The sequence below is a fragment of the Gavialis gangeticus genome, unplaced genomic scaffold (genome assembly GCF_001723915.1).
Source record: "Gavialis gangeticus isolate Ggan-Ray unplaced genomic scaffold, GavGan_comp1, whole genome shotgun sequence".
In the NCBI taxonomy this organism is placed as follows: domain Eukaryota; kingdom Metazoa; phylum Chordata; order Crocodylia; family Gavialidae; genus Gavialis; species Gavialis gangeticus.
Window position 1 is genome coordinate 20,890,974 of NW_017729002.1, and position 12,075 is coordinate 20,903,048.

Genomic DNA, 12,075 nt, shown 5'->3' on the forward strand with positions numbered 1-12,075 from the left:
TTTTTTTTTTTTTTTTTTTTTTTTATTCTTATAGTACTGGTTAATTCTTCTGGTCTTAGACCAGTGGTTGTCAGCCAGGGGTACACGGAATGAAAAAAGAGTTGCTAGAGGTGCTCTAATACATTGGTCCCATCAGATCAGCGTGGATACAAGGAAGTGACAGGATCAGCAATCAACAAGTTTTGGGGTGGCTGAAGCCCCCCCATAGCTTCCCTTCCTAGTGCTGCCACCTCCCACCCTGAGCACAGCTTGGCCCAGCCCCCCTGCTGGGAAGAGCCTGGCACCACCCTGGTCCCAGCCCACAGTGGTAGGCCACCCTCACCCAACACAGATCCAAGGGCACGCTTCCCCCATGCCCTCCTGGGGTGTGTGTAGTGGCAGAAGCCAACCCCCCCTGCATCCTCCATGATGTTGCCTGTGGCTCAGACCCATGCTCTGCCCCAGCTATGCAGCACCTGCCCCAGCCCCAGAACAGACTTACCAGCCAGATTCCACATATTAATAATGCATTCAATGTTAATTAATATAGTCTGTCTGTGACAGAAGGAGTAGAGGCCAGCCTGCTCCTTTGTCCTTGGAGGAACTGCCCACCTCTCTCCTGCTATGTCTTAATGTCCTATTGTTTTGATGTTAACAAGTGGGAGGCAGGGGTTTAGGCACCCAACCCACCTTATACTGGGGTGGTTCTCAAACCTGGCATTTAAGTGACCCTGTCCCACTACAGGCAGGACCACCCAGCCTCCCTATTCCAGCAGAGTACAATTTCAGGGCACATCCAGGACCAATGAGTCCTTCTCCTTCCCTATAACCTCACCCTTACCTCTGAGATATTCCTGGAGCAGGCACTCCGCCAAGTAATATTACTCCCAAGACTACAGAATACAAATTGCTCTGCTCTTATACCAGAGCTCTCCAAAATAGCTGCCCTCATCAGACACCTGGAGGCTGGGCGCTCCAGCCCTTAAAGTGATAGAGCACTAAAACTGCTCTGTCACACTGCCTTATATCACATAATTGGTAATATTAAAAACAAGAAAAAATATACAGGGGTACATGAGCTAACACTTGGAGACACAAGAGGCACACTTGTTAAAAAAGGTTGAAAACCCCTGTCTTAGACTCATACATAGGATATAGTACCCTGAGCACCCACTGTTCTTACCCAAAAGTTGGGTAACAACAGTGGGTGCACATGGGCTTGGCATATTCTTCCATCTGTGAGACAGGTAGTAACTAAAATGCCTTCATAAAACAAAATGATTCCTTATTTAAAAAAGAGAACAAAACAATGGGTAAAAGGGATTTTAAAGCAACTGTGTCCACGTACATTTATTTTCTCAAAATGGTTTGTCTGCCCAAATGGCAAGCTAGGCAGGCCTAAATGCTTCAAGCTTTTTTAGCAAGTTTTGTTTTTACCCAGGTCCAAATCCGTTTGAATCAGCCATGAACCATATGTGGCCCTGCTACCAGCAAGTATCCTCCATGCCAGCCTGGGGCTTAAGATACTTCCAAATCCTTTGGCAAGCATCCTGCATGCAGGCCCAACTCCAGAGACTTGGGGTTTGGTTGCCCCTGAATTTCACTTGCCCTCAGCCATATGGCCACAGGAGTAAGCTAGGGAGGAATCTCCCATTTCCATAAAGTCAGCATGTAGTCAAGATCCTCTCATTAGAAGCTGGCCAGTGGGAAGCTAACTATGAGGCTGTCGTAGGGAGTCCTGCCCACAAGCAGACAAGGGTGCACCCTCCACTATGCACCACTTTAATTGCCATGACCATGATGGTGGCAAGAGAAATACCCTGACCAAGGTAATGCAATTAAAAAGGCTTTTTTAGCAAGTTCCTGTCTTGCCGTTTGGGTCCCCTGAATGACAAATCAAAACTCCTTTCACTCTGTGAGTCTTAAACTTGCACAGTTCATTTGGTCTGAGCTTGTTCCTGGTTCTCAACAACTCTCACATGCTTCCTGAGAGGAGGTGATCTTGAGACATTATTTTTGCTCATGTTTTCTTTATACTTCCTGTAAAAATGAATTAACATATTCATACAATAAAATCCCAATAACTGTGTCACCATGTAGTGTTATTAAGCTATTACAGAACAGCTTCAGTTCAGTCATAGATTTGTGAGCAGAGCATGACTTTTGTGTCTTTCTCATTTCAACTTTACTACCATTCGTGAATATTTCGCCTCAGAATTTAGATGGTAATTTTGCTGATGATATATGAGGAATAAGTTACATCTAGGCATTCACAGCTATGCAGGCATTTCAGTGCTTATGTGTTAAAGTTTGTTCTCATAGCAAGCTAAGCATATTATCTAATAACAAAATAAAGACCACATTTCAATATGCTGACTATTTCATATCACAGAATGGCAATTTTTAATTCATTATATATTGCACAGTTGGCAAGTAAATTCTGCACTATTGCAGAAGTTAAATAAATCTGCATCGGTCACTGCTGGAAGCAAGATACATAATTACCTGGGCCTTTAGTCTGTTTCCACATGGTGGTATCTGTGTTTCTGAATATTACACTGAGTGTGTAACTGATATAGTAAGGTTTAGGAAAATGAGAATATTCTTAATCTGACTGCACCATTTTTGTTTCCTTGTATAGAACTGGGCCCTGCCTGGGTTCATGTATGTAACCATGGCTGTGTATGTGGATCACCGTATAGATGCTCCTGATTCAGTTGGCACCCCTTCAGACATAACATGGCACCCTCTTCATCCACTTTTGGCTGTTGCTTCTGTCAGTGCAGCTTCTGGAGGCAGCGTGGATATCTATCTGGAACAGGTGCGCATTCAGGAACATCTGCTTTGACATCACTTTGTTGTGATCTCTCAACCACTATTAAAACCTTAATGGAATAGAAACTATGAAGTTTGGATTTTTTAAAATTATAAACTTGTGCCCTAACTTGTGCCCTCTACACATTTTGGTTACTAATAGTGTCCAGTGCTGTGCATATCAAACTTTTCAATCATTGACTTACCTGAATTCAGCAACAGTGTCCACCAATATAAGTTGGTGTTTCTGGTCAAGTGAGTTCCAGAGACTGGCTTTTTCCCTTGTTTTTAAGACAGCTGTCAATATGGTTTTGATTTTAAACTGTGCAGATTGTGTGGCATGAGAAATACAACTCAGATTTGGGGCAAAAACACTGACTGGGTACATGCTAGGTTTTTCCAAATAAGTCAGAATTTGTAATCGAAGTTGTCCATAGTAAGGGAATATAAAGAACAAAAGCATTACCTAGAGGAGACAAGCCTAGAACCAGATTTTTTTTCATAGAGGTTTTGCAGGACCTATGATAACTTCTTCCCATAATTTGGCATGTAGATGGCAACTTCCCCACCTCAGGCTTCTCATAAGGGGTGTGCGCAGATTGAGTGCCATAGTTCTCAGTAAGGATATTTGGTTCATGCTAGTTGAGGATATGCTGCCTGAATCCATCTAGCATCAGCTGCATTGAAAAATGTGTCAAGTCTAGTAGCGTGGGCATGCTATGGAACCTATAGGGGTTGAAAGTTCTTTATAAAATTGGATGCAAATACAGGTTTCCCTTGATTTATGTGGTACATGTATTCCCGGAAAACTGCACATAAATCGAATTCACGTAAAGGGAACCCAGTCTATAATGTAAGAAATAGGGATACGTTCCAATGGCGGTGAGGGAGGGAGGGAGTAAGGCTGGGACTAAAGAAGGGGCTGGGAGAGGGGTGCGGTGCAGCCCATCGGCCGCTCCCAGGGCTGCAGCAGAGAGCAAAGTGGAGGGAACTGTTAGTGGGTGCAGAGCCGGGGGGGAACAGGGGGGATGCAGCCCATGCCAGCCCCAGCCTGCAACGGCAGCCTGCTCCCATCCCGCGTGCAGATCTGGGACATGCGCCCCCAGGAAGAACCTGGCACAGGCCCTCAGCCCTCTTGGGGTGCACGTAACAACAAGAGCTGTGCCCCCCCTGCCCTGTGCCCTACATCCACTTACAGTTCCCTCCACTTTGCTCCCTGCTGCAGCCCCGGGACTCTGCTTCTCCCCACTCACCCCAGCCCCTGCTGCAGCGGCCCCAGCCAGCTGCTTGCATCTGCCAGCTGCTTGCAGCCACTGGGCTACACCATGCCCCAAACCCCCTGGGGCTCTGCTTGTCCCCACTCACTCCAGCTCCTGCTGCAGTGGACCTGGGAGCAGCAGACACCACTTGCCTGCACCACAGCATGGCTCAGCCCAGGAGCTAGGGTGAGTGGAGACCCCCGGGGGGTTTGGGGCATGGTGCAGCCCAGTGCCTGCAGGTGGCTGGCATCAGCCACTCCCAGAGCATCTGCAGCAGGGGTTGGGGTGAGTGGGGCCCTGGGCCCATAGCTCTTTCCCCTCCCCACAGTCTTACCTGCTGGAGGGTGGGGGGCATCTATGCTGATCGCATAAGAGTGAATTTACCTTGCATATAACAAATTTTGGGTATAAAAAGGGTCATCTCATAAGAGCAAATTCACATATACAGAACCTGCATAAATCAAGGGAAACCTGTAATTGTATTGATTTTACCTGTAAAAGAAGTGATATTGAAAGAGATTGTGGCTTGAGCAAGGTTTCAAAGCAAATCAGCCACAGAGATATAAGATTCAGATCTTCTGAGCCCCTGTTCTCTGCTTAGCCATTAGTAGGGAAGTACCAAATTCATGGCAGAAGTGAGCTGTGCGGCAGCTCCTTTAATCTTGCAGGTTTCCCTGTGGGCCCTCCCCGCTGATTTAGCAGAGGGACCCCACTGCTTGCTCTTGATCAGCAGGGAGGCGAAAACTGCGGTTTTAAATATGGTGCTGTTTTTGCCTCCTGGCTGATTAGCAGCAAGCACCAGGGCCACTGGGGCCCCTCAGCCAATGAGCAATGGGGAGGTTGTGTGGGGGAACTTGCAAAATTAAAGGAGCTGCCATGCATCATGTTGCATACCCAGAAGAAATTACTCAGACCCCTTTTCTCTGTCATGTGTCATCTTGCACCTGCAGGTCTAGAAGAGGCCTTTTCATTCCTTCATACAAGGAATTAATATTTCTTAAATGTCAGCAGGGGTTATTCATCTGTACTGAGAGAAAAGTGTAATATTAAGTCTGCTCATAAAAACAGTATGAGGAGACTTAATATTTAACGTTGTGTTTTTCACTGATAGCGTTTCATCCATATATCACACTTTAATATATATTTTTATGCACGTTAAGTTTTTGTGGTTGGGTTGTGTGTTGCCACTTCATATATCCTTGTTAGGTACTCTGTGTATTTACCTTGTGTGACAGAAAATATCTTGCTTGTTGGAGAACAGGTTACATAAGAAAGATTATTCTGATGGCAAGTTCTGAGGTCTGTCTCTTTCCTTTTGCAGGGAGAGCATGTGCCAGAAGCACACACTGAAAGGAGCTTTCAGGCCACAGCCCTTGGCTGGCACCCCTCCAGACCTATCCTGGCAGTGGGCTGGGAGGCAGGAGAACTGATAGTAATTAACAAACAGGACAAGGAACATCACACAGTACCCCCTGAGCATAATGCTGAAATTACCATCCTAAACTGGAGTACTAATGGTACCCGTCTTGTGTCTGGTGATAGGGTAAGTAGTACATGTGCTGTTTGTAGCATTGTGAGCCCTGGTGAAGGAAATGGGTTGTGGAGATTTTAATAGTATAGAGTAGTTAGAGGGACAGTGGCTGCATCTATACATGATGCTAGGTTGCTGTAGCAATGCGCTACAGCCACATAGCATTGGTGGGCACAAACCCTGATGCCGCAGCTATAATGCTGTAGCAATGTGCTCCCTTGTTATAGAACATTGCTACAGCAATGTAGTGGCTAAAAAGAACTGTGTGCTGCCAGCATGGTGCAGTACAGGCTGTTACTGTGCCATCATTTAGTACTTCCAGAAGGAAGTACTAGAACTGGGTGGACTAAATTACTTCCTTTTGGAAGTGCTAAATGACGGCTCAGTAACAACGACACTGTAGGGACATGTGAAGATACACCCAGAAGGATTTAGGGGATGGAAAATTAAGCTAATTTTATCATTAAATATAATTTGGTACTTTTCCTGAAGAGAACAAGGTTTATGTTGGATTTCCTCAGTGTGTTTAGTAACATTTCTACAGTATATATTTCTGTCTTATCTAAGCACCTTTAAATAATAGTGATCACTGGTGTAGGTTAATATTATCCCCATTTTACAGATGGGGAAAATGCAGGACAGAGGGATGAAGTAACTTGTCCAAGGTCACCTAAGATGCTTGTGGCAGAGATGAGAGTAAAAAGAACCCAGATCTCTCACATCCTAGTTCAGTGCCTTTACCACAGTCCTTCCCACATGCTTTTTGCACCAGTAGCAGCCCCCTAAAGCAGTGGTCTCCAAAGTGGGATGCACGCACCCCAGGGGGTGCGCAAGACAATCCATTGGGGTGTGGGAAGAAAATATTAAAACTTCTATTTATATTTATATAAATATACGTATATTGGGGGTGCATGCTCAAAAAATTTTTACTGATGGGGTGCGCAAATATAAATATACATATATTGGGGGTGCGTGCTCAAAAATTTTATACTGATAGGGGTGCACGATCAAAAAAGTTTGGAGACCACTGCTCTAAAATACAGAAAACCCCACTATGGTTTCTCCTAATGTCATTTGGAGAGAGGGGGGTTGTTTGTTTGTTTAATTGGAGCAATGGGCAAAGAGTGTTCAGGAGAATTTATTTATTTATTTTAAGTGTGTTGCGCAAATACTGAAAATATTTTTTCAGTATCTTTACCTTTTACTGAGTTTTGGTTGCTCTCTTATGTAGTGAAATCAGAGATTATTTATTGAATATTTAGTATTCAATGCCAACTATCAATACTGAATTTTAGCCCAATGTTCAACTCACAGAGAAAAAGTCTGTTCCGTTTTTCTGTTTTCCTTGAACTTTCTTGAAGGCACATTGGATAAGTGAGAACTTCTCCAGGGATTTCAGCATTGTACTTTGAGGATGACTGTCTGTAAGAATCAAAGGAAAATGTAGATATAAATCATTGGCTGTGTAGTTTCTGTTACCTCTGGCAGTGTTGACAAAGAAGCTGACTGATAAGATCCACAACTGACTTGGTCTGTTTACTTATTGAGTATTGGGGAAACACTGGCCAGATTAAAGAAGAGGGCACTTAGGGTTAGCTGAGGCCCTGTTTACACAGGGTGGTTATTTGGAGTAACTGTAGTTAGTTCGCATTAAAGAGCCTTGTACCCACACACCATCTATTTTTAAACTAAATCATTTGGTTTCTAAGGTTTCAGTAAGTAATCCTCATTGGGATAGGAGTAATTTGACTTCATAGTGAATTTGTTTGTTCTAAGGTTCGTGTATACCCACTCCTAACTATGCCACTGATGATGGTTTTTTAACTAGTATCCCACAGTGGAATTCTTCAACCTGTCTTGGTATACACATGTACCCCACTTCATTTGTTCATCTTGACAAGATTTCATCTTTCTTCAGCTGGTGAATGGCCGCTAGTGCTGTTTTTGATCCCCAGTAGTATGTTCAAATATAATTTAAAGCAGATATGTCCTAACCCCATTTTATGTGGACCTTCTAAAGGACCTAGATTTGATTTGCCATCTTTGGAATGCTGAATTTTTGCCCCCGCCCCAAAGAATCACCAGAATGAAGATGTCTGTGACACACTGTCAGAGCCAACAAAGGTGAGGGGACTGTCTTGAAGCTGATCTGTGTGCTTATTCAAAGCAAAGGAGCTTCAAAGGAGGATCTAAGAAGGGGTGACTGGAACAAGGTTTTCATTAATGCTTCCATTATCTGCCCACGCTATGGGGAACTGTATCACAGTTGAACCAGCAGTACCAGCATTAACCCTGAGAATGGTGTGGTGGGTTAGTTAATGACAGAACTTGCAGCAAGCACCCAGAAATCCATCAAAAGCTCCCTTGATTACATGTATTCCATGGGCCAACCAGAAAGAGAATTTACCAGGCAGCTAAAAACTGCATGACTTAGCAAATGTGGACATTACACAAAGTATAATGCAGACAACCCTACATTAACTGTTGTGGAGTGCTGTACAGCCTTTCTGGAATAACTATATCTGGAGTAGCTTTATTGTATGAGGCATTTAAACTACTTTGTCTCTGTGCAGGCTCTAGTTTAGTAACACTGACAAAGTTAGAAAAGAAGAACAGTGTGATGTTCTGGCTAGAGCAGAGCTTAGAACTTTTTCTGTCACGTCAAATTGCAGAACCGTTGGACACCGTGCAGCCTTTGTACTTTTCCTTCCCTCAGATGCTTTTTGCTTGCTTTTCCTATTCCCATCTTTTACTCTCTGCAGCTCCCCCCAGCTTTAGATATCAGTGCCACAGGAATTTTAACAAGTGTGCATAGTATATATAAAGTATATTGTAGATATAGATACCAAAAGATAAAAAGAATCAGTAGAAAAGATATACTGGCTTACAATTTCATTAGTGTACTCAATTTTTACTGAAATCAAAATTTCATGAGGTAAATGGCCCTAATTAGGTTAAATAAATATTTTCATAGTATCGTATACTTAGAGTCAGAAGGGACCTAAACAGATCATCACATCTGACCCCCTGCCCCAGGCAGGAACGGGTGCCAGGATCACATCACCCCAGCCAAATATCTGTCCAGCCTCCTCTTGAAGACCCCCGAGGTAGGAGAGAGTACCACCTCCCTTGGGGGAGCCCATTCCAGAGCCTGGTAGTCCTAACTGTAAAGTAATGTCTCCTGATGTCCAGCCTGAACCTTCTTTCTAACAATTTGTGGCTGTTATTTCTAATAACCCCAGGTGGGGTTCAGGGGAACAGAGCCTCCCCCAATTCCTTCTGGTCCCCCCTGGTGAGTTTGTAAACAGACACCAGATACCCTCTTGGCCTTCTTTTGTGGAGGCTGAATAGGTTCAGGCTCTTTAGCCTCTCTTCATAGGGCCTGCCTCGCTGCCCCTTGACCATGAGAGTGGCCCTCCTCTTGACCCTCTCAATGCTAGCCACATTCCTCTTGAAGTGCAGCACCCAGAACTGGACACAGTACTCCAACTGTAGCCTGACCAATGCCACATAGAGGGGAAGGATCACTTCCCTGGACCTGCCTGTGATGCATCTGTAGATGCACGACAAGGTGCGGTTAGCCTTACTGACCGCTTCCTTGCATTGGTGGCTCATGTTCATCCTGGAGTCAACAATCACTCCAAGATCCCTTTCTGCCACCATGTTGACAAGAAGGGTGTTCCCGAGCCTATAGGTGTGTTGCCGGTTCCTTCTCCCTAGATACATCACCTTGCACTTGTCTGTGTTGAATCCCATCCTATTCTCATCTGCCTACCTCTGTAACCTGTCTAGATCTAAATGGATTCTGTCCCTCCCCTCCAGCGTGCCCACCTTGCCCCACAACTTGGTGCCGTCAGCGAATTTGGACAGCGTGCATTCCACACCCACATCCAGATCACTGATAAAGGTGTTAAACAGTACAGGCCCCAGGACCAAGCCCAGGGGGACTCCACTGCCCACATCTTTCCAGGTCGAAAATGACCTGTCCGCCACCACTCTCTGTGTGTGACCATCTAGCCAATTTGCCACCCATCTGACTGTGTAGGCATTTTAAAGCACACAAATTGCATTTTTACACATGCAAGTGCCGCAGTGCCGGGTGCTTTGACACTTGCAGTTGTATAAGTGGCAAAATGCACATCAGAGTGAAGAAAATGGTGGTGGTGCACTTTTGAACTAAAACACCTCTGAGGTGTTTTAGTTCAAAAGCATACTGCTGCCATTTTTTCCACACCGACGTGCATTTTGTCGCTTCTACAATTACAAGCAGTGTAGTGCAGTGTGTATCAGCTCCCATGTGGAGCAGACTTGATTAACTGAGTCTGCTCCAAAGTGGTGGATCTCTGGTGCATCCAAAAACTAAAAGGTATATATATAAATGAATCTGTAATTCATTTGGCTTTAGAACATTTAATTAGAATTCTGTTCATTTTGCAGCATGCTTCATGCTGATCCCTAGGTATCATAAACATCTTTTGGAAAAGGTAGTGCCTTACTTTTGCACAACATTAAAAGGCAAAGCAACTCTTTTGGAACTGCCCATGTGGGTAGTGTTTCCTTGCATGACAGCACCAATGAGAGTTGCAGTCCAGCACTATATTCTGCATTTACTTATTGAACAATACCTGTCTATGTCTTTTGGGGCCTTGCCCACAAGGTGACAATCTCTGGTAAAAGGACAAGCTACAGGGGTGAATGTGCAGTTTTTAACCTGACCGCTGACAAGAGGTAGCCAGACACCTAGATTTTGCTAGTGGGCTTGCACTATAAGGAAATCATTTGGAGGGTAATTTTGAGAATGTTAAGGCCAAGTCAGAAGAGAGGACGGGAATGATACTCCAAAACTATGGGAAAAGAAATATTTTAATTCTATTTGTCATTGGAACCAGGAGGAGCGAGACAGTAAGTACTCATACATTTTCTGATTTTCTTTAGCACCTGTAATATCAGTACCCATGAACGGAGGGGAGTTTTCACCCACAGAGAAGATAAATCTCAGCAGGGGGGAGGAAGCTGGAGTGGATCTATTCCATTAAATACTGAATTCATGCCAGTAGAGGACCATGATGGCAGAATTGCGGAGGAAAAATTTCTGTTCCATTCTCAAAAGGTTAAAATAAAGTACATTGCTTTGAAAGAGGAGATGGTACAAAACAATGTGGAGGCAAACATTTGGAACAGAGTACCTTTTTAATACAAAAATCAAACACTACCAAGTTTTCCATGTCTGGAAAAATACAGAGAATACAGCATAGCAGGAGTGCTGTTTCCATTGACCTAATTACAGGACCTTTCTACAGCATTCAGTGTCCCAGAAAATAGAGAAAGAGAACACTTTTGAGCATGTTACCTTCTGTCCTCATAAGATTGGCCATGCCTCAGTGCCATTCATCTTAAGTTTGCAGCAGCATCTTTTCCAGTTTTTGCTTTTATTGAAGAAACCTTTTGGTATTTATGTTTTTCAGTAAATTCAATCAGTTTGTTGTGGCTTAGTTCAGCTAAAAAATGAACTTGGGTAAAGCTCAATCCATAGATGGCTTAACATCTAAATAAACCAATACACATTTTGTTGGTTATAATACATTAATTATTCACAATTACCCCAGTTCTTGAAGTAGGAGCAAAAGTTATCTCAGACCTGTTTCCTTGGCCACTTGTGATATTTTGTAAGAGTAAACACATCTGCATTGCCCATAATGTTGGGAAAGTCTCTCCATTATTTGATTTTTATTTAGTCTTCAGGATTCCTCCTGTGTTCTTAGATATTATACAGAATACAGCCAGTGCTTCCTACATGTGTTGTATTATAACAGAAAATATTCCCCCTTTTAATAAGATTTTGCATCTCACTTTCATTTTCCAGAATAACTCTTCATTGATACTCTGCAACACTTAAGGTTAAAGTCAAACCATCCCTTTCTCTTGTCCAAGTGAAAACTTTCTTAAAAATGATGAGAATGAAGAGAAGCAACTTCTGCCTTTATACCCTGTAAAATACAGAAAAATTAATTGGACCAGGGACTGGAACCTTCATATCCTACCTCAAGGAAGAGTGCCCTCACATCTGATTAAACAGTAATTCTCTCTTGCCAGTGAATAGTTAAGTATTTTATACAGTCAAACAACTTCAGTAAGAGAGATTGGGAAAGGAGAGATCTACCTCAAAACACTATAACTTGGTAGTTAGACCATGTTCTTGTGGGAGATCTCTTGTGCCTTACTTTGAATCAAATTCAACTGCTCACTCTGAATTGGCCAGAGAAGGGACTGGAATCTAGGTTTCATAGATTTCATAGACATTAGGGCTGGAAGGGACCTCAGAAGATCATCGAGTCCAGCCCCCCGCCCAAAGGGCAGGAAGTCAGCTGGGGTCATAGGATCCCAGCAAGATAAGCATCCAATTTGCTCTTGAAGGTGTTCAATGTAGGTGCTTGAACCACCTCCGATGGCAGGCTGTTCCAGACCTTGGGGGCTCGGACAGTAAAGAAATTC

At 43.7% G+C, this 12,075-nt stretch overlaps 1 protein-coding gene across 1 annotated transcript in view; it reads left to right on the plus strand.

The window, feature by feature from the left end:
- Positions 1-12,075, plus strand: part of IFT140 (intraflagellar transport 140) — a 275,996-nt gene that overhangs the window by 2,072 nt on the left and 261,849 nt on the right. Inside the window, exons 2-3 of the mRNA XM_019507634.1 lie at positions 2,621-2,800; positions 5,374-5,595. Coding sequence (XP_019363179.1) covers positions 2,642-2,800; positions 5,374-5,595 — 381 coding nt within the window. The 5' untranslated portion in view covers positions 2,621-2,641. The remainder of the gene's footprint in view (positions 1-2,620; positions 2,801-5,373; positions 5,596-12,075) is intronic.